This window comes from Rhineura floridana, chromosome 11 (assembly GCF_030035675.1).
Source record: "Rhineura floridana isolate rRhiFlo1 chromosome 11, rRhiFlo1.hap2, whole genome shotgun sequence".
NCBI classification, from domain to species: domain Eukaryota; kingdom Metazoa; phylum Chordata; class Lepidosauria; order Squamata; family Rhineuridae; genus Rhineura; species Rhineura floridana.
In genome coordinates this window covers 27,123,593-27,146,160 of record NC_084490.1, presented here as the reverse complement: position 1 = coordinate 27,146,160, position 22,568 = coordinate 27,123,593, and the positions used below count along the sequence as shown (strand labels likewise).

Below are 22,568 nucleotides of genomic sequence, written 5' to 3'. Positions count from 1 at the left end.
TCATTCCAACCACAGTCAATTCACAAGTAGTTACTTCTACACCTTCTACCAAGATCATCTCCAGAAAAGTTGGAAAACTTTGAACATCAGGAAAAATTTCCTAAGTGTTCGGTATGACAATGAACCAATTACCTAGGGATGTGGTAGGCGCTTCAACCCTGGAGACGTTCAAAAGGCAGCTGAACAGCCACCTGCCAGTTATGCTTTAATTTGGATTCCTGCATTGAGCAGGGAGTTGGACTCAATGGCTTTATAGGCCCCTTCCAATTCTACGATTCTATAATTCTGTGAAAACCATTATGGCACTGATTTCACACCGGAGAGATCTGGCACTGGTACCAAAATGAAATAGGTCCTAAAAGATCTGCTGAAGAAAATTGATCTCGGTGGTTGGCCTGGGTAGCCCATACAGTAGTAATTGTGGCTTGGCCATGCAGTGTACCCCCTCTAAATGTTATTCAATGTGTTATTCAGTGTCTATGAGCTGCTACTGAATGATTACTGTGTAAGGTAAGAAGACTTCTGCTGCACCTTCCTCCATTGTGTTCTCTAGCTGGCTGATGTTATCCCCCATTGCTCTCTGGAGAATTCCTTCTGATAGTTTTTGAATGCCCAGACATCAGTGGAGCATAGCAGTGGATGGAAGGGACTGTGTGACACCCACACACAAGACATAGGGAGTAATCCTAAGTCATGGAAGCAAGCATAAAGTACACCAGAACCATACCCCATTCAGAGTGGGGCTAGCCAGCTGAGTGAGCCCAAGCCTGGCAGAGAGAAAACAAACTTGTAAAATAGAGTTTGACTTACACTGGTGTAAGTTCATCTAGGTTTCCGGGTCATGTGACTGAGCTGAATTGGGTCAAGATTCAGCATAATCCCTCCGTCACACTATGCCACTCTCTAAGGATGCCCATTTTTCAGGGCATACTCTGGCATAAATTATGCTGGTCTCGGTTCAGTTGGCTGAACCCAGACTGAGCCAAGATGAGCAAATTGGCCAGCATATCTCCAGCTGAGTTTCCAGGATGAGTCTAACCCAGCTGGGCCAGGAACCAGCCAACTGAGCTGGAGATCCTCCAAATTTGGGTTTCGATTGCCCCACCAGAAGCCAGTGAAGCTCAATAAATAAAATCCACACATGAACTCACCATACACATGCACATACAGACCACAGACCCACATTCATCTTTCTCACACAATCACCAGATATACACAACCCTCTGCCCAAGTACATCTCTCACAGCCCACACATACTTCCCTCCCTCCCTCTCTCCCTTTTCTCTGTCTCACATATACACTACACATACTTATATCTATTTCTATCTCTCACACACAGAACCCCCCCTCTCTCACACACACACCACATACCTATCTACCTATCCTCCTTTCATTTCTCTCTCTTGCATTCACATAGATAATGACACCCTACTGAGTGAACCTCCACACATACCCATCAGGAAGCAAATGCCTGCCATGTGCAGCTGGAGGGCAGCTAACATTCAAGCACAGGGATGACTACTCCTTTCATTTCTTACCTGAAAATCAGACAAGCCCCTCAGTGGAGTGAAGCAAGTGCCCACCATGAGCTGCATGTAGTGGTGGACAACTAACTATCCAGTGAATGGGATGACCCCCATCACTGCTGCTGCTTCCTCTTGTTCCTCTTCCCCTTAATGATCAAGGCATGAAAATACAATTATACCTTCTCCTGTCTCATTCTCTCTCACACACACGCATAGACAATGCATGCACCCCTCCATCTCTCACTCTCTTGAGTGTGCAAACACAGACACCACAATGAGTGAATCTCCTGTCCACTAATAAGGAAATGAGTGCCTGCCATCATCTGCATGGGGCTGGGAGGCAACAGTCAAGTGAATGGGGTGAGTCCCACCCCTCCTTCCACCTCCATTCCTCAACAATAAGAGGACAGTCAAGTGTGTATACACACACACACATCCCTCAATTTCTCTCTCTTCTGCTCATACACACACAAATGGCATGCTCCCAAAGGTTTTGGTACTGCATACAGTGGCATATCATCAGGAAAAAACCACACCACTGTATACTGTATACTGAAGTGTAAGTTGCATTGGACTCAGTGGGACTTACTTCCAAGTAAATATAAGATAAAGGTGGAAGGGTTTTTTTTAAACTGCAATTAATTGACGTTTGAGTTTTATTTATTAGGGTTTGGAATAATATTTTTAACACAAACATTCACTCATAAACAGTATTTCTCTATGATACAGAAAATATATGATCTCATTAGTCAGTGCATACAATATCTCTAACTTGAAATAGAGGACTAGATTGCAATAATGGAGCAGGAAAGGATTGTACCTTTGCTAATATTTTCCCCAACAATTTCTCCATTTTGGAACTTGGTTCCAGACGAAGATATAGCTCACACAGAGCACTGAAAAGGTTTTCTATAGTCAACCAATTTTGAATCTGAACTCAAGTATAGTCCCATAATCAACCCATTTAAAATATATGCAAATTAAATTATTTTGCATGCTCATAAGGAGTTTTAGGAAGTATAGCTTTTTCAGGTAGTAATGGTGCCCTCATTCCATCCAGGCCTGGTGTCAGGCATGCTGGGGCCCTTGGGCACCAGCTTGCCCCAGGCCCTGGCACATGCCCACATGCCTCCCCATCCCACCTACCTCTCCCTGAAGGGCCCCTCCTTAGGGTGAGTGGGTAGTGGTAGCTTCCATGATCCATGCCACGGATTACAGGAAGGAGTTCCAATGCACCCCCAACTGCCACGCAGGCCCGCTACGGCTGCCTGCAACATGCTCCTCCTACCTCTCAAATAAAATGCTGGTTGCCAGGGTGCTACCAGGCATGTCAGGGCTTGTCACACTGTAGGCACAAGTCTGCCATCAACCAAGATGGCGGCTGAGGTTTTCCTAAGGGCCTGATTCCTCTGTTGCCATCTTGGTTGATGGCACACATGTGTGCTATGCGTGTGCATCCCTGCCATCAATCAAGATGGTGGTGGAGGCATCAGGCCCTTAGGGAAAACTCAGCCACCATCTTGGTTGATGGCAGACTTGTGCCTGCAGCGTGATGGGCCCTGGCATGCCTGACACTGCCCTGGTGACCAGCATTTACTTTGAGAGTAATCTTCCAAGCTCTGCCAAGTAATCTTCCAAGCTCTGCCACCCACCCTAAGGAGGTGCCCTTCAGGGGCCCTCGGCCAGGGCCCAATCTGACCACCCTCTGGTGCTGGCCCTGATTCCATCATTTACAAATGCTTCTAACGTAAAAAGAATGATATTAGTGTAGTGATGTTGCCATTTTCTGTTTCTGTCAGGAATGATGGACATGGAAACCCAAGACCCCAGTTGGGAACAGATAAAAGTACCATTATGCTGGCAGTACCATCAGTTTACTAACATTCACAAGGGAAGGAGGACAAGTGAAATTGGTCCCTCCCATTCTTGGAAGGATGTGCTGGCTCCATTCCTATTCTGAACACATGAGACAATGCATAAATGTGCAAGTAGAATAAATGTAGTACATGGACTGTGCCTTGTTTGACTCCACTCACAAGATACTGGGAAGGGATATTTGATTAATTCTCAAATTAGCATTTCCTATAAAATATCAAAGAGCAAAATGAATAAACATATACTTTCATCTTATGTTTGATGCCACCCTCAAGATAGTGAAAACACATTTTGATTAATTCTCAAGTTCTCCTGAGAGTCTATCATCAGCATTTCCAATGAAAGATATAAGAAATAAAGAAATAAATTTATATTCTTTCACTTTTTCTACTTATTATTTGCTCCCTGTTGTTTAGCTCAGGCATCAGAACAATTATATAGCATTTAGGGAAGAAGATGAAACCCAGTAATCCAGCACTGGAACATAAGACGAAGAAAATCTCCACAGCTACCATGTATTTTCCTTTGGTGCTCAGATAAGTTGGAACAAAGGACAACCAAACACTGCAAAAGAACAACATGCTGAAAGTGATAAATGTAGCTTCATTGAAACTCTCAGGTATTTTCCTGGCTAGAAAAGCCACAATAAAGCTGATGATGGCCAGGAAACCCATGTACCCTAAGACACATGGTAGATGAACCCTCATTACATTCCAGTATGATTTCTCCATTCAATGAGTGCATGTCCATATCTGGGAATAGAGGGGAAGTGCTTAACCAAAGTGTGCAAATGGCAGCTTGAATAAAGGAGCAAAAAAGGACAATAAAAGCTGCCAGTCTTTTCCCCACCCATTTTCTCATCCTGGATCCAGGTTTAAGTGCCTTTTTATTATTGAAAACATTTTTACTAACTGGTTCAATGTAACATAAAATATACAATAATATGAAGTCATTTTAAGTAACTGATAATGTACCATTTTTAAAACTTGTTCTCCATGATGCATTAAAGTAAGTGAAGGACATCTTTCATAAGTTGATGAAATAAGAAAAGATTCTGCAAGTGGAAAATATAAAAGGCATCCTTACAATTTTTCACAAAACTGCCTACATTTGAAAACCATTTGCCCAGATATTATGTATATCATACACATACTTAATGTTCAAACATATAACAACAACAACAACAACAATAATAATAGCAGTTTTATCCTGGCAATAGGTACATCTGTTTCAAAAGATAACTTCCCAGTATTGTTTTCCAATTTATTATTGTGATTATTATTAGAATTAGTATTCAAGTATTCATTTACATAGTACATAGTCATCAACGTGCATGAAATAATATAAGAGGGTAAGGGGAATGCTCTCTGTCTAAAGGAGCTTATAGTCTAAATTTTGATTGTATGAATGCTTCTGGGCAGAGTTTCCTCTGGCATTTTCTGGGGCCCTGAAAATTTGTCTTCCAAGCCTATGTAAACCACAACAGTGACTAACAATTGTTTGGTTAAGTGTTCAATCAACAACATTTCCAAAATTTTCTGCCAAAGAACTTTTGACTGGATCTTGCCAAGAAGCCAGGCACCACAACTGTTTGCTTTTAGGTACCAGGCCAAAACATTTCCAGATCTTTGATGATTAACTGCTTTTTTATCTTTTCCTAGTGAGTCCTAGCATATAATTTGCCCTTTTTACAACTGCTGCAATATGGGTACAATTGTGAACTTTTACACTCTTTGCTTAGTGGTCGTATTCCCCACTTGTATGTTCTGAACAATAAGAAATTATTTGGAATATGTTTATAGCTGCTACAATTCAAGTAGCAAGGAAATGGTGACCTTCTGCAGCATCAGTATTAAGATATCACCTCAGTACAACTTAGAGCTCTCTAAAAGGACAAAACAGATTGACTGAGAAGGGAATCTCTTGCAGCAAAGTCCACAGTGATGAGGGAATATGGAAGTTGATAACGTCTCTGACTGTGCATGAGGTCTGATACCTGGGAAAAGGCATTCTGGGAAGTAGGCAAGTTTTCACTAAGTTTCATGTGACTTGGGGTGAATTATGGGACCACCACCCCAAAAACCTGTAGAATGTATTTATTATTTATTTATTATTTCATTAATGAATTCATTCAGTTCTTTCTTTTAATCTGTGAATGAGTTAACATGACATATCCCAAAGGTGTGTGTGTGTGTGCGTGTGTGGGTGTAATAATACAGTAAAAACAGATTTAATAGCAACTTTAAATCCAGCACAGATACAGACTGGGATATTAATCTACATTTCAAAGGCTTCTTGAAAATGGAAGGTCTTCTGCCAAAAACACAGTCAAAGATGGAATGTGTATGATATATATGAGAGGGATTTCCAAAATATAATTTACAAAATATTCAATCTATCCTGAGGAAGAATATTCTGGATAAATATCTGGGTACTTGGATCCAAGCCAGGAAAAGGACAAGCTGGGTCCATGGAGCATCAATATGATGGAGACCTGTACACTTAATTCTGGTGACATATTCCAGAAACCTGTATACTAATGTAATGATTTATGAATAGTACAAAAGGCTTTGTGAGAACTTGTCTAGCCATTTTAAATACAACTTTTCATTCTGAAGAAAACTATACTTCTGATAGATTTCATAGGCCTTGCAGGGATTCCTATGTGCTACCCAATACCCGTCCCTCCATTGACATTCTCCCATTAGGGTTCATGTAGCAGGCACTGTAATCATGCTTAAAGAAAATCAGTGTAGCTGGCCAGTTGAGGGTGTGTGTGCCTGACATAACTCTATTCTTGGAGCAGACATGGAGCAGTGATATCTGCAAGTGCAAACACCCACCCTTAAATCCCCATGGAATTCTTTTTAAAGTGTTTTTAGCATTTCTGTTTGCCGCCCTGGGCTCCTGCTGGGAGGAAGGGCAGGATATAAACCAAATAATAAATAAATGAATAATAAATTATACATATTTACAGTAGGGAAAAAGAGATGAACTTATATTCTTTCATCTTTTTCTCCTTGTTAGTTGCTCCCTGTTGTTCAGCTCAGGCCTCAGCACAATGATGAAGCATTTAGGGGAAAAGATGCAACCCAGTAACCCAGCACCAGAGGACAAGATGGAGAAGATCTCCACAGCCACCATGTATTTTCCTTTGGTGTTCAGATAGGTTGGAACAAAGGACAACCAAACACTGCAAAACACCAACATGCTGAAAGTGATGAACTTAGCCTCATTGAAACTGTCAGGTAACTTCCTGGCTAAAAAAGCCACAATGAAGCTGACAATAGCCAGGAAGCCCAGGAAGCCCAAGCTAGAGTAAAACATAGTACCTGAACCATCATTGCATTCCAGTATGATTTCTCCACTCACTGAGTGCATGTCTATATCTGGAAATGGAGGGGAAGTACTTAACCATATAGTGCAAATACTAGCTTGAATAAAGGAACAGGAAGGGACAACATAATTTGATAGTCTTTTCCCTGCCCATTTCTTCATCCTGGTTCCAGGTTTGGTTGCCATGAATGCTAGAACCACAGTGATGGTCTTTGCCAACACAGAGGAAAGTGCCAAAGAGAAGACAATGCCAAAAGCTGTTGGTCGGAGAAGGCATGTCACCTTTCTTGGCTGTCCAATGAAGAGGAAGGGGCAGAGGAAGCAAAGGAGGAGGGAGATTAGGAGGATGTAAGTGAGGGTCCGGTTGTTGGCTTTGACAATGGGGGTGTCCTTGTACTTCACAAAAGTTCCAAGTACTAAAGTTGTAATCAAAGAGAAAGAAATGGCCAGTATAACCAAGATGATCCCTAACTCTTCTTTGTAAGAGAGGAAGCTTACATCTTTGGGTATGCACTCAGTTTGCTCCTTGTTGGGATACTGATCCTCTGGACAACTGCCACATCTATCTAAGTCTGGAAAAAAAGGAAGAGGTTTTTAATTACTTCAAGAGGTTGACCAACATCTGCCTAAATTGCTCATTTATAGAAGCCAGTGAGATTTGTTGTTGTTGTTGTTCTTGCCGGTGCAAAATATGACTTGAATTGAGCTGATGTGTTGTACTAGCTAAGTGGAGTTTTTTTTCCTGTGAGCCAAGAAATCCCTGATTCACATTTCATTTCAAGACAGGATCTCAGTTCCTGTCCAGGGAACATCATGCTTTAACAGTAAAGTAGGGCTATCTCCAGCCCTGCTATTCATGCCAGCTGTTGTATAAGATGGCTGGGGGAAATCCTGTTGTATAAGATGGCTGGGGGAATGACTATGCCAACTGAGGGATCATATAGGGCCTGATGCCATCACATGTTGGCAGTGGGGCTGACTCAGCCCCATCCCTAAAGCAATTTATCTTCCTCCTCTGCCTCCTTTTGCCTTGGCTGATATGAGCAGCAGGGCAGCAGATGTTGTGCTGGTCATGGTCCCTGTTCAGCCCTGGTGTGTAAAGGAATTTAAAAAGGTAAAACATGATAGATTTAGTGTTTAGATCCAGTTATGAAAAACTGCCTGAGACACAGTAACATAGGGATTCCCTCCTTCCCCAAAAAAAGAATGGTAGTGGAACTGAGAACTCTTCATGCTGGCAGGAATAAAAGGGAAGGGACACATAATTTACCAGCAGTGGACTAGGCTAAAAATGGCAGCCGCTTGGAATAGAGGTACTTCACATTCTTCCTCTCCCAGCCCTCTTTTCCATGCTGAGTAACCCTTCCCAAGCTGGTCAAATCCCCCCTCCTTTGTGATTCTGCTGAAGATTGATCAATGATGCTATTAAGCCTTTTCCTAATCTTAATAGCTACATGCACCAAAAGCAGCCCGAGGGGGCGGTGCGGTGCAGATTGCATACTACAACCTAAGAGAAAGGGGCAAAGGGGCACGTTTCTTGGAGACTCTGTATATTAACTGGAGATTGTGCATATTATCCCAAGATAGGGATGGAAGATAAATTATATTCAGTTTGCATTTAAAGCCCATTTGATCAAATCTGCACTTTCCAAAACAATATGGGAACCAAAACACAGTAATCCTTCAAAATACGCCTCATCCAAATTTTGCAATGCCCTTCTCCATCCAATGTTTACAAAAATTCATATAGGTATAAATGTGCACAAAATGAATATATTTATGAAAATAACATATAAAAAGTATTATATTAGAATAAATTGCTGCAAAATGTGTACAGTAGTCAAAACACCATACAAAAATGTATTTATGAGGAGAAATTCATACTAAAATGCTGAAGAATTTTCATGAGGATTTTTAAAAATAATCTCAATTGGCCGCAGAAAGATGGAGAACTGAAGACTAGAAAAAATGAGAATCTGAGAAAACCAAACTTGACCGATCCTTCCATACCTACCCTGACAATTAACATAGTTCCACCAGGCTATACCCCAAAGCCTGTTGAACATTATGCATAATGTCCTAGTAATGTTCAAAATTATGTATATTAACCAAGAAATGTGCACAATTCCCTCTTCGTGGACAGTTTGTGTGCTCATTGTCTCCACACCCAAAATAAGACTCAGAAGATTAATATTGGAAGAAATATTATATTTTTTAAAATATAACAACTTGGAGGAACTGCAATCCACCTTAACCCAATTAACCCTAATTCAGAAAATACACATAGAAAAGTGTTTTAACTAATTGTGGTAGTGAAACATCACACTAGACCTCTGGGCGTGTGTAGCTCCTCAGCAAAGGATTATGGAGAAACTACTCCCACCCTGCTAAGTGATCCTTAGGTATGTACACAACATGAACATCCAGGCCCTGCTGTAGCCGCATTCACCCTAGATGTACCTGTTAGTTTGAAAGGGCACCCCTTAGGTCCCACCAGGCACAGAGCACTGGCAGGACCCTAAAGTGTGCCCTTAACCCAAATGGGGCCTCACTTACTGCGCAGCTGGTGGGTGAGGCCTAGTTGCAGCCGGGAGTGAAGCTGCTGCCTCCATCTTCCGCTGGGGCAGAGTCGCGCGTCACGGCGATTACGCACGTGCGACACACAGCGTGAAGGGGCGGAGCTTAATGGGCCTATTTAAGCCCACCCACCCCTTCCAATCTCCTCTTTGTTCAAGCGACGCCCACCCTGCCCTCCCTCTTTCATGGTGTGCCTAGGGGTCACTTCGGGGCTGAGTAGGAATTTTTATCCTGCCCAGCCGAGTTGGCGGGCAGGTTTTTTGCCTGCTCCACACTATGGGAGTGGGAGGGAATCGGGTTAGGGGGTGTTGTGTTCAATAGGTGGCTTTGGCTAATTTGGCTAATTTGCATTAGTGTTAATGCCCCGCTGGATAGTTCATATTAGCACTGGTGCGGGAAGGTGCGGGAAGGGAAATAGGCAAGGACAGCTAGGTGGCCCCCTTAGGCACTTTTGGAGGTGATTGGCGATTTCGGAGGCCTGCCTGTCAGAGCTTTCCAGCTTGAGGGCAGGATATGGGCTGCCTCTGGGGCCAACTTATCTCATCTACCCAAGGGTTATCCAGCCCCAGGTGGGGATGATGTAGGAAGGCCCCCCAACTCACCTACAAGGTGTGGCCTGGGTAAGGGTAAGCACATGGGCTTGCCCTTCCTCCGGCAGGGGCTGGTCGCCCAAGAGCTGTATGGCAAGATACTTGCTTAGAGACAGTTCTGCACCTAGGTTTTCCTTCTGCAGGTCACTTTAAATTGGGTTTATTTTAATAAAATTTAATAAAGTGGCCCTTGTTCAACCCAAGCCGATGTGTCTGTGTTTTATTTCACCCCTCGACTGCAATAAGGTTTCAGTAATGATTTTTCTCCCTAATTGCCTCACCTGCTTGTACTCTGTGCCCCTATGGGCAACCAAACCATGCTACTCCCCTAAACACCAACCAAATTGATCCCAACAATGTGAAACAGACAAAAAGCGAAGAGCTCCTACTGCTAATCAAGGAACCAACCAAAAGGTGTCTACTTAGCACCTTCAAAAGGTGACTGGCCAAGCCCACAATGCATGTAGGGAGGCAGGGAAAACACAACAAAATGTGAAGAGGAAGACCCCTCCCACTGGCTACTTGGCCCCCAAATCATCTTTAGGAGATGACCTCCCAAGTCTTCTTAGAAGGGGAGGATGAGGAAAGACCCATCCCCACCCCAAGAGTAGGAAATTTACTGGGAGGAAGGGTGGGATATAAATGTAGGTTAATTCTTACATTATTTTTCTTTTTAAAAAAATCTGTACTGTGAACTATATTCTAATATGTTCAAGGAACACACTTTCTCAAAAGAAAGAATAATTTCTTCATTTCTTTACGTTATGTTTCCTACCCTTCTGGTGAGAAACCATCCCTTCTGGACATGGAGCACAATCATAGCAGCAAAATCTCTCTCCCTCCTTCTTTTTCCTACTGAAACCAGGATAGCAGTTGTCATTGCACACAGAAACTGGCAGCACCTGTACAGAATCATAAAAGAGAAAATAGCAATAAGAGATTAGCCCCCTTCAGTTATTCACCTCTCGCATGACAAGAATCATGTGTATGTGTGTATGGGGGGGGAGAGTGTGAATGAGTCCAATGTCCCCGTCATCATTGATTCATGTAGCTCAATATCTCCAGGACAGAGCCTTCTGCACTTGTGACCCCCCCCCACCACACTTACTTTAGAACTCTGCATTATCAGAGTTCTAAATTGCATTGGTAGTTTATGTAACCAGTTGTTTATATGTGGAGAATGATGGGACTGGCCAACAAGTGTGTGATGGAGAGGGTAGGGCTAGGGATAGGTTAAGATTTCAATTTAGTTCACAGTTTCTGAAGCAATATGAGAACCGAAACACAGCCATCCTTCAAAATTTGCAATTATTAGAATTCTGGGATTCGCCAACTAAACATTTACAAAAATGCATAGTAATTAGAGAAATATGGCATATATTGCCTTCTCAGTTACAATTCGACCCATATGCTGACACTAAAATAACTTTATAGGGTATTCCAGATTTGAAGATATAGCTTTTTTGTGGAAGAAATGGGTTTAATGTGGGATATTTACATTACATCAGCTGATAGGCTCAGATGGAGAATTCTTTCATTTCCTATATTATGGTTTAATATATCATATACTGCAGAGTGCTGCATGGCAATATCTTCAGTTACATTTGTTGGTGTCTATTTATAGACCATGTGCTCTCAATATTTCAGCATCTCCTGAATTGTCAGAGGAAATTATTGGATTCTTACAGAAAGTCAAACTCATAGCTGCTGTTTATAAATGCTTAAGGGAGCTTTGTAAGGTAGAAATTCAGGAGTTTAGGGAGGTGTGGAATACGGAATTAGAATCTATCATACAGCCTTAACAATGGAAAATTGCTTTAGAATCTGTAGAGAATGTTTCTTTAGATTTGAAATTGAAACTGACCCAGCAAAACACTAATGTTTTCAGTATACTGGTGTCCATAACATCTGTATAGGACATCACTGTCTAAAATAGATAGATGTTGGAAGTGTAATGCTGAAAATGCCTAGCTGAAAATGCCTGTGGGCTTATTTAGTGATGTATTATTTTTGGTTTCAAGTTAGTGTTCACATTAATTTTGTATTGGCAAAATCCTTAATAGTTTCAGATGTTCATGTACTTTTACATTATATTCATGTAGTCTGGGTATTAACTGTAGGAAAACAAAAGTAGAATTCATGAGCTCTTCTAGTCATTAAGAGGATAAACATCAGCATCTATCACACAATGGCCTGAGCAACTCACTGTCCTTGCTACATTTGAAGATATTTCTTAAAACCGTCAATCTCATGTTGATTCCTATTTGACTATCTGGAGGCTTATATTAACTTAAATATTTAACTTAAGATATATGTACTGTTGGTTATTGTATCCTTAATTTGAGACAATTGTGTTTTTTAATTATTTATATATTATTCTTTTTCATTTCTTTTCTTCTTTTTTGTTTTTTCTTGTTAAATTTGCAAATAAAAATAAAATTGATTCTTGTACAATATAAATGAATATGACAAATGTGAGTTCATTGTTACTACTGAATATTTAAAAGGTGGTAAGGATTTTTTAAATCCTATCCAGCATCATTCAGCGGCTGAAGAGCAGGCAGAATAATGACCTGACCAAAATTGAACTTTTCCCTATTAAATACTCAAGCATTTGCAGTTTTGTCTCACCTGGTTAAAGCTTTTATGCCACATAATCAGGCCTTCTTTAATGGTTAACTCTTTGCCCCTAGGAGCATGTGGGTCCAGTCTTCCAACTTTGACTCTAACCAGTGAGCCATTGGAGAATATCAACCAGTTTGTAACATCAAAACCAGCAGCTAATTCTCCATTTTCATCAAAATATATGGTGTCCCCAACACTGTTATTGAATACAATATGCCTTAGAAAGTGATGGACCTAGATTGAAACACAATATTAACAAAGTGAAAACAGGTTTTTAAATAAATTCAGCGAGCTTCACAAAGGCCTTTCTCTCTTGGACAGTATACGTGTTTACATTTCAAATGGTCATTTCCCTCTGTTTGTTCCATTGTGTGACTAAAAAACTAACACTGTTACATGTGACTGACACTACTTTTACAAATGGATGTGAAAAAAGCCCCACAACTATAAGGAAAATCACAAACAATTTTGTTGGAATTTCTTTATGCACTCTACAGTTCCCTTTCCTCAGGAAGAAAATCCACCCTGACTAAATAAATTAATAAAACAGTGTTGAGATTGAATCACCTGCCATGATTGTACATTCTGAAATCCCTGTCTCCCTCTTTTTACTATTCTGTGTTTGCAGCTGGATTTGTATATGGCATGCAAAGCATGTGCCACGGCATAGATAGCATTGTAGACATTGTAGCTGTGGCCAGTCATCTTCATTTCAAACAGAATTCCAGGAATATGCTCCAGCTTCTCCTCCCCAGTGCATAATTTATTATTTTCCTCCCCTTCCTCTTCATCCTCAGACATTTTTAATGAACAGCTGAATGCCTGTTCCCAGAAGTCCTGGATAAAACCATCTCCTTTTGACCAGGAAGGATTTATCATCTGGATAAACTTTTGGAATCCTAATGGCTGATTTGAGTGTACTGTGAAGGATATGGAACCATGGAAGGCTTGCATATCCCATATCTTTTGAACAGGAAGTGATGCAAAATCCCAGTGGGATGTAACAATCCACACTTTACCCAGAGGTGACACTGAGAAAAAGGGTGCTAGAAACAACAATATTCTCAATGCCTGAAAGGATGGTGGCTCGCCATATACGAAATATACATTGGCTTTTCTCTCAAAGAGAGTTTCAAAATATTCCCACTTGTGTAAAATCATGTGTATAATTTCATCCAGATAATTCCATTTTGGTAGTCTCACTATGAAGGCATAACAGATGCCATTTTGGGAAAGTGTTGGTACAATTGTTTGTAAAAACCTGTCTCCTTTGTCATCATCCACAGCCAAAACCCCAATCCACGTCCATCTGAAATATTGTAGTAACTGTACAACTCCTTTGTGCTGTTTGGCTTCATTTGGGACCATCTGGTACAAAAATGGGAGTAGACTTTTGACATCTTCTACTGGAAAAAAGGATCCATAAGTGAGCTGAAAAATATATAAAAATTTTTTTCAGTTGGATATGAAGAGAATGTTATATCATCAAATGATAGCATTTGAAGGATGCTGTGGACCATTCTGTGGAAATCCAGAGTGAGTGGATCTTCAACCAATGGCTTTCCAGCCCTACTTTAAACAGCTCCAACGAGGGAAAATACTTCCAGTAATCAGTTCCATTGTTGAACTGCTCTTTCCATTCACAGCTCCTGCTAATCGGTTCCATTGCTGAACTACTTTTACTATTCAGCCTTGTGGTCAATTATAGTTTTAGCTTATTTTAGCTTTTTTGGCATGTCTTTTCATAAAGGGATTCTATAGTTATATTGTTGAATTTTAATAATTGTTATGGATATATTTTAGTGATTGTAAACCACTTTGTGAGACAATTGTTCTGAAAATTAGGGAAAACAATATCTAAGCCTTTATAACAACAGCAGCAATAGGAGTAGCAACAACAACATTTTGTCTAATATTCAGTGAAATCTAGTTCCGTCCTATGTTGCAGCAAAGAATTAATCATTGCCCACTTCTATGTGGCAGTCATTGAGTTATGTGGCAGTTACAATGAGTTTCCCTTGTTTTGTCTTCTCAAGCTACATACCCATTTCCTTTATTGGTTCCTTATAGGACATGTTTTACAAATCCCTAACATTCAGTTTGGTCACCAACATATAATTGGGATAGTTATCAAAAGCTTTGCTGACATCAATATGATGTCCTATGATGAATAATCATTCATAAAGCTTACCTGGGGAGTTTTGTGGATAGCTGAAATGGTAGCAATATTGGCAGAGATCTCAGAGATACATCCCCCAGTGAGAGCAATGAGATTGTTCTGGTGGTGACACTTAAAATAGGGCACAAACTGATGTTGTGTGGAAAGCAGGCTGAGGGTAGCCTTATAGGTCATCCTTGCCGTGTAGTAGCTGTTGAGGATGTGGAACCCCAAAGAGATATTTGATAAGATTTTGGGATCCTCATTGATCTCCTTTATGGCAAACACTAAGGACAAAATGTGCTGGTAGTTCTTAGGCATTGAACTGTAGTAAGAGTTAACAGCATTTTAATAAAAGATCAGTAACATCAATGAAAAATGCAGGTGGAAAGCATCTGTATGCTTTCCGGATTGAATTGTATCTGCGAACCGTAGAAGATAATAGAATGAAGTAAAAAAAGGGGAGAAAAAGACATCGGAAATAAAAAAAATCATCCCATAAAAACCTAAATGCTCAGATTATTATGGAATAATTCAAGTGCTTAATAAACTCCCTAAACATCCTGGAGTTATTCCCCTTGAATACCAACAAAAAAAACACAAGGCAAATAAGACAGAGACAAACATACAAGACATATGTATGATTCTCTCATATTTCTTTAAAAGCAATAAATGAAAGAACATAGAGAGTGATACTCTTCTTTCATATTTGTCATTTAGGCAACACACTGAGAAATCTTGTGCCAACACTTTCAACGAAACAAGAAATATGCAATAAGATGTACAATTTATGTGACGTCAAATGAAGGAACTGCAAAAACATGTATCATAAACATTCTTTCATGAGTGAGTCAGATTTAGTTCCCACTACAGTATGCTTTAAGTTTCAGCAAGAAACCTGAATTTGTCTCTTTATGACTTGAGAATAGGCCATGCAAATTGCAGAGATGAAAATAACAGAAAGAATGAATTATTATTATTAAAATACTACATGAGAAGTGCTAGGGTAGGAGGCAGAGATACAGTAGAGGGCAAGGATGAAAGACAGAAAAGCTGTAGAAACAGCAGGTATAACAAAAACTAAATTCTAAAACTGATATAATCAATCATTTGGTTATTCTTCAGAAGCCCTATAGAAATGCACAGGATCCATTCATTTCAAAGGTATTGTGGAGGAAAACAAAATAGTTGTTTATGTCCAGCAATATACTGTAGTAGGTGGGGGGAGATGGAAATTAGCAAGTGGAAATATTGCAGGAATGCCACTTACTGTATCGAATTAACAGAAAGTAAAGAAATTGCTGTTTCATAACAGTTTTGCATAATATTAAGTTCCTAATCATTTATTGTGGTCTGAATGTACTACAGAATGAGAAACATCAAAGAAACAAAGCCTTACATAGGTTCACCAATCATGATCTGTGTAGGCTGCTCCATAAAAGAGAGGTTACTATAGAGGAAGAAGACTTGAGAAACAATCCCACCAATCAGTAAGTCCCCTGACTGGTAAAATTCATGAGGAATAGGAAGGGGGTCATCATATATGCTGCAATTAATTGAATGTGTTTTGCATACAGTATGGCACAGTAATACAAGCAGCAACACCACCACCAGTATGATTCTGTTAACAAAATGCTCCCTCCCAACAAGGATTTCCATATTTCCAGCTACAGCATTATATGCAGATGTTAGCAATGCTGCTACAAATGATGGATGATATTGTTACTATGATGATATTGTTACTACACTGATTTATACCTTGCCTTGTTAGGGAATCCGCACATCCATACCTTAGGCTTATAATTAATAATGGCTCCTTGTTCATCAGTCTTCCTGAACAGCGTATTTGGGGGTTGAAGTCAGATTAACTTAGTTAAAATTAGCTCTCACTGATATCAATGGAATTTATGTTATATCTAATTTGTCCCATTGATTTCAGTGGGAGCTATGTTTAACAGGTAATTAGTTTGGATAATTTGTCACCAACACTTTGTCACCTCACTTTATTTTCTAAGACTGAGTGAGAACTATTCTTTTTCTTTTTCAAATCCTCATATACAGCTGTTCAGGTACACATATCAATGATTTTGCCGTGGTGTGCAAATTTTTAAAAGTGTAACTTTAAGAATGTTCAGTCGTGTTCAAAGGAACGTACGGTAAATTACAGTAATGCAGTGTGCATGTTAATTAATTCCTATGTTATAAGGGCCAGTTTTTCACAGTAAGAATCTGAGGAGTGTAAGATTCAATAGGCTAGGGCAAAAGATGAGTAACTGGGATACTCATGGTACGCTTGTTAAAGTTTATATTCATTGTGAAATCAGCTAGGGGAAGCTTAGCATATAAAGGGGAAAGGATCATACAAAAGATCAAGAGCACTGCCTATCCCTGGAATAATTTCTGAACAATGTGCATTTTATAGGTTTTTTTTCAGATACTGAAAGGGTCTGAAAATACATTGTGTCAAAACATGGAAACCAGTAATTTTGACTATAATATAGATTATTATCAATGCCCCAGTGTGTTGCTTGCTTTTGAAACTGCATCATTCATGAAGAGGGAAAAAACTGCTAAGAGGTTTTCTTTCTTTCTTTCTTTCTTTCTTTCTTTCTTTCTTTCTTTCTTTCTTTCTTTCTTTTCTTTCTTTCTTTCTTTCTTTCTTTCTTTCTTTCTTTCTTTCTTTCTTTCTTTCTTTCTTTCTTTCTTTCTTATAACTTTGATGGATGATAAGCATTCGCTGGCACATATCCAAGGAGGTCCAGGAGCTTCTCTCAGAACTAGAATTAAATTTACTCACATTTCATTTATTTCACAATTTGAAGCAAACTCCTCTCTTAATTTTGCATTATACAGCAGATTATAATAGTTTAAACAGGAGGTTACAAGAGCATTAATTACATGCCAGGCTCTCGTTCATAGCTGATGAACCAGCACTCCTTATCATGGAAGTCACCCGGGCATCCAGTGAATCAAGTACTTCCAGAATCCTTTATAGTGCCCATGGGTCCTACTTTACAAATGAGAGTCTTCCATTTGAACATATACATCTACCATATCAACCATAAGAAGAGAAGGCAGGGGCCTTGAGGTTGCTAATCAACAGTTAGGGGCTGGACAGCAGATTGAGCAGGAAGACCTCATAATTCTAGAAGCTGGCATTTATCCAATTAAGATGAATGGGGCGGTGGGGGTGGAGATTCACGACAGGCAAAAGATAACCCTTCACACATCACATAGTTAAGTAAGTAGTTTGGAGTTACAACATGTACCATGTTTTAAAGTCTACCAATTCTTTAAAATAGAATCAGGCAAATTCATTAAGGAATTGCCTGGAGTCATGCCTATATTGTCCCAGTATCAGAAGCATTATCCCTCTGAATCAGAGCTTGGAAGATTACTTTAAAAAAGTAATAAATTACAGCTACAGTTACATGGCCCCAAAAGGCAGTAATTACCATTACAATTGCTCTGAAAGTAACTGACTACTTTATTTTTGCTCAAAAGTAATCACTACAATTACATTTTAGTTACTTTTTTTAAAAAAAAATTGCCTACAAGGTGCTGGCCTTGGCTGCTGCACATATAAGTAGCCTAAAATAACATTAAAAATAAGAACACACACACAGAGGGTAGTAGAATAAAAATGTTTATCTGTAAGATTAACAGAATGGCATAACAGAATCACACATCCCCCACCCCACCTGCAGCAATGATGATACCCCAACACACATATAATTCACTTGAAATAAAATTTTACATTTGAAATGCTGCTTTTACAATACATTTCTGTTATATCTCAAAAGAACAGGATGCTCAAAAAGCATGTCAGACAAGGGATGTCTTTTTACAGATTATGCTGCCATCAGTACTGAACAGGCGTTCTACAGCAGCGCTTGAAGGCATGCCTGTGTTGTGCTGTAAAAAACAACGCAGAACCCCTTTCAACTAAAACACATTTTGATCAATATGGCAATCCCCTATCATCAAAGAAAAATGCAAACTTTAGTACCTGTACTCTAGTAGTTGCCTTTGTAATTTTCTTTGTCAACAGTATACCTTAGAGGTAACTTAATCCTGTACATACTTACCAGGAAGTAAGTCCCATTGAACTCATTGGGTAGACATGCATGCACAAACTGAACTGTCAGAAGCAGAACTTAAGAGACATAATGAAGGTAAACAGAAAATGCACATATCAAAAGTAATCCACCAGCATAAACGTTATCCCTTCTCCTGCAATTAAAAATGTGGTCTTGCCCAGCATATAGTGAAACCATGGAATTTACTACCACAAGAAGCAGTGATGGGTACCAACTTGGATGGCTTTAAAAGAGGATTAGACAAATTCATGGAGGATAAAGCTATCAGCGGCACCTAGCAATGATGGCTATGTTCTACTTCCACTGTCGGAGACAGTATGCTTCTGAATATCAGTTGCTGGAATTACAGGTGAGGAGAGTGCTGCTGGTGCACTCAGGTCCTGCTTATGGGCTTCCCTTTAGGGCATATGATTGGCCACTGTGAGAACAGGATGCTATGCTACATGGGCCACTGGTTGGATCCAGAAGGCTCTTCTTAAGTCCTCCTTTATCCATGTTCTTGCCCACTGGCTCCTTTCTCTCTCCACTCCATTCTTCACCACCACCATCCATTTTTTAAAACAATTGTTTTCTCCACTCCACCCCATCTCACTCTCCACCTCCTCCCTCGTTGCCTCCTAAGCACCCATAGAGCACGAGGGAAAAGCGACGCTGCACAGAAGCCCAATTTGAAGCACATGATTTTTATCCACAAATCAGAGGAGCAGAAGACTTCCCCTGCTCACCCCCCCCCAAGTAATGCCCAAAAGTAACTCTGGAAACGTTACAGTTACAGCTTAAAAGCAATGAAGTTACTACTCGTTCTATTACCAGCAAAATGTAATGAAGTTACCCACTCGTTACTCAAAAAAGTAATAAATTACAAATAACTAGTTATTTGTAACTAGTTACTTCCAAGCTCTGCTCTGAATAGAGTTGCTGGAGATCATGAGATAGAGAGTGCTATTGCCCACATGTACTGCTTATGTACTTCCAACAGGCATCTGTTGTCCTACAGGATTCCCTTTTGCCCCCGTGCTATTTAACATATTTCTAAAACTGCTGTGAATTGTCATCAGAAGATTTGGAGTGAGGTGTCACCAATATGTAGATGACACTCAGGTCTAACACTCTGTTCTGTCTAAATCAGGAGAGGTGATTAATGTGTTAGACCAGAGCTTGGAGGCAGTGATAGGCTGGATATGGGCCAATAAATTGAAGGTGAGTCCTGAAAAGGCAGAGGTGTTATGTGTTCTAAGTTCTCAAGTCTGGAAGCTGGGAAAACAGCCTGTTGGGGATGAAGTTGCACTCTCCTGGAAGGAACAAGTATGCAGCTTGTGGGTGCTTCTGGATTCAACATTGCTACTGGAACTCAGGTGGACTTGGTTGCTAGGTGTGCCTTTTTCCAGGCATGTTTTCTTTTATTCACAGGGAGCCACAGCCTATGGCTGCTAACATGCCCAGGAGTTGAGGGGGATGTTCCCTTAGAATTAGAATTAAGTTCACCTGCCTGGACAGTTGGATTTTGGCTTAATTTGGTTAATTTGGTGGATTTGGAATGCAGGTTCTCCAAAAATTCATTATATTTCAATAAATATAACAATCCATTTCTGTGTTTTGAGTATTCCTTTGGGTGTGGGAGCAAAGATGGATCCAGAAGCACCCCTAGACTACAGATCTGCTTTTTCAGAGGGAGTATGACCCCATCCAAAGCAGGGAATTGACCAATTATCTGAACTCGGGAATCATCAACCCACAGTGCCTCTATTTGGATTCAGACTTAGTTTATTGGCCCTCATCCAGCCTACCCCCTAGTCCAGGCACTGGTCCAGGGCTTTCACAACCTCTCCCGATTCACATGTTACAGAGAAATAGAGCTGGATATCATCAGAGTACTGCTAACACCTCACCCCAAATCTTCTGATGACCACTCCCAAGGTTTCATATAAATGTTAAATAGCATTGGGAACAAGTTGGTACCTTGTGGCATCCCACAACACAACTGCCAGGGGGGCGAAAAACAATCACTCTGGAAATAACCCTGCAGATAGGATAGGAACCATGGCAAAACAGTGCCTCCAATACCCATCTCACCACGTTGGCTCAGAAGGATACCATCATCAATGGTATCCTTTTTTAGTTGGAGTTTTTAGTTGGAATGTGTTGTAGTTATTTTATTTTAATATTGTTTGAGCGTATTGTGTGTATTGTGTTAATTGCATTGTATTATTGATTAAGTGTGTGTATGTGTGTGAATTTTTTGTGTGTTTTGGTGTAAATGTGTATTATTTGGTGTAAATGTGATCAGGTGTGTGTATTGGTGCTTTTATCTCTTTTAATATGTGCCTGGGAGAGTGTATTATACATCAACCGGGGAGACCTTCGGGGGCCCCAATTAGCGTAGTGATGGGTAATGGGAGGTATGGTGTTGTGAGGAGAACATGCCAGGTAAGGGGAACCCGTCCCAGACAAGTAGTGTCTGTGACCCGTTCCGGTTCTCCTCATATCCCCAGGACTGCTGGTTGTCCTATCAGTCAGCCTTCGGATCTCCATATGCTGTTGTTAAACGCCAGGTCGGTACAGCATAAGATCTCCCTTGTTCATGATTTAATTGTGGAGGAGGCGGCTGACCTGGCGTGCATAACCGAGACCTGGGTGGGTGATATGGGAGGAGTTGCTCTTTCCCAGCTTTGCCCACCTGGGTATACGGTTCAGCATCATGGTAGAGCCGAAGGTCGGGGAGGTGGGGTTGCTGTGGTCTATAGAAGTTCTTTCTCACTCTCCAAGCACCCTGTACAGGTGACGACTGGTTTGGAGTGTCTCCACCTTGCGCTGGGCCAGAGAGACAGGCTGGGAATTTTGTTGGTGTACCGCCCGCCCTGCTGCTCAACAAATTCCCTAACTGAGCTGACAGAGGTAGTCTCGGAGGTATTGTTGCAGTCCTCTAGACTGTTGGTACTGGGGGACTTCAACGTCCATGCCGAGACTGCTTTATCTGGGGCAGCTCAGGACTTTATGGCATCCATGACAACCATGGGGCTGTCTCAGTTTGTTACTGGCCCGACGCATGTGTCGGGACATACCCTTGATCTGATCTTCGCCACTGGACAGGGAGATGGTGATCTGGAGGTTGGGGTTTTTTCATCTACCCCATTGTCATGGACAGATCACCGCTTGCTGAGGTTTAGGCTTACGGTGACCCTTTCCCTCTGCAAGGGTGGGGGACCTATTAAATTGGTCCGCCCTCGGAGATTAATGGATCCTGAGGGTTTCCAAAAGGCTCTGGGGGATTTTCCGACTGAGAAGACTGGCGCTCCTGTTGAAGCCCTGGTTGAACTGTGGAATACGGAGATGACCCGGGCGGTTGACACGATCGCTCCCATGCGCTCCCTCCTATGTAGAGCTCATACAGCTCCATGGTATACCCCGGAGCTGAGAGCGATGAAGCAAGAGAGGAGGAGGCTTGAGTGCAGATGGAGGTGGACTCCCGACGAATGCAATTATGCCTTGGTAAGTGCCTGCTCTAAGCGATATATAGCAGTGGTGAGGGTAGCAAAAAAGAGATATTTTGCTGTCAGTATTAAGGCATCACTCTCCCGCCCAGCGGAGCTTTTTAAAACTGTACGAGGGTTTTTACATCTTGGCCCTCGGGATACTATAGATTCATCTGTAGCCTGCTATGATGAGTTCGCTGGACACTTCCAAGATAAGATCACTTGCATTCGTCGGGACTTAGACTCCAATATTATAGCAGTTGGATTCAATGAAGCATCCAGACCACGGTCTTGTCCTCATTTATTGG

General features: G+C 40.9%; 1 protein-coding gene across 1 annotated transcript; it reads right to left on the bottom strand.

Annotated features, from left to right (window-relative positions):
* Positions 1-6,407: 6,407 nt before the first annotated feature.
* On the bottom strand, positions 6,408-15,008 carry LOC133367639 (vomeronasal type-2 receptor 26-like). The gene is made up of 5 exons (XM_061591735.1): positions 14,721-15,008; positions 13,142-13,960; positions 12,536-12,763; positions 10,680-10,806; positions 6,408-7,309 (listed from the first exon to the last, which is right to left on the bottom strand). Exons 1-5 carry the CDS (start codon positions 15,006-15,008, stop codon positions 6,408-6,410), a joined length of 2,364 nt encoding a protein of 787 aa, XP_061447719.1.
* Positions 15,009-22,568: the final 7,560 nt, after the last annotated feature.

What these genes read in the sequence shown, in the direction of transcription:
- LOC133367639 (XM_061591735.1), bottom strand. Translation starts at nt 15,008, where the DNA reads ATGCCTAAGAACTACCAGCACATTTTGTCCTTAGTGTTTGCCATAAAG. An exon ending in GGCATAAAAGCTTTAACCAG is followed by an intron (nt 10,807 to 12,535) that starts GTGAGACAAAAC and finishes GATTCTGTACAG; the next exon opens with GTGCTGCCAGTTTCTGTGTG. An exon ending in GATGGTTTCTCACCAGAAGG is followed by an intron (nt 7,310 to 10,679) that starts GTAGGAAACATA and finishes CTTTTTTTCCAG; the next exon opens with ACTTAGATAGATGTGGCAGT.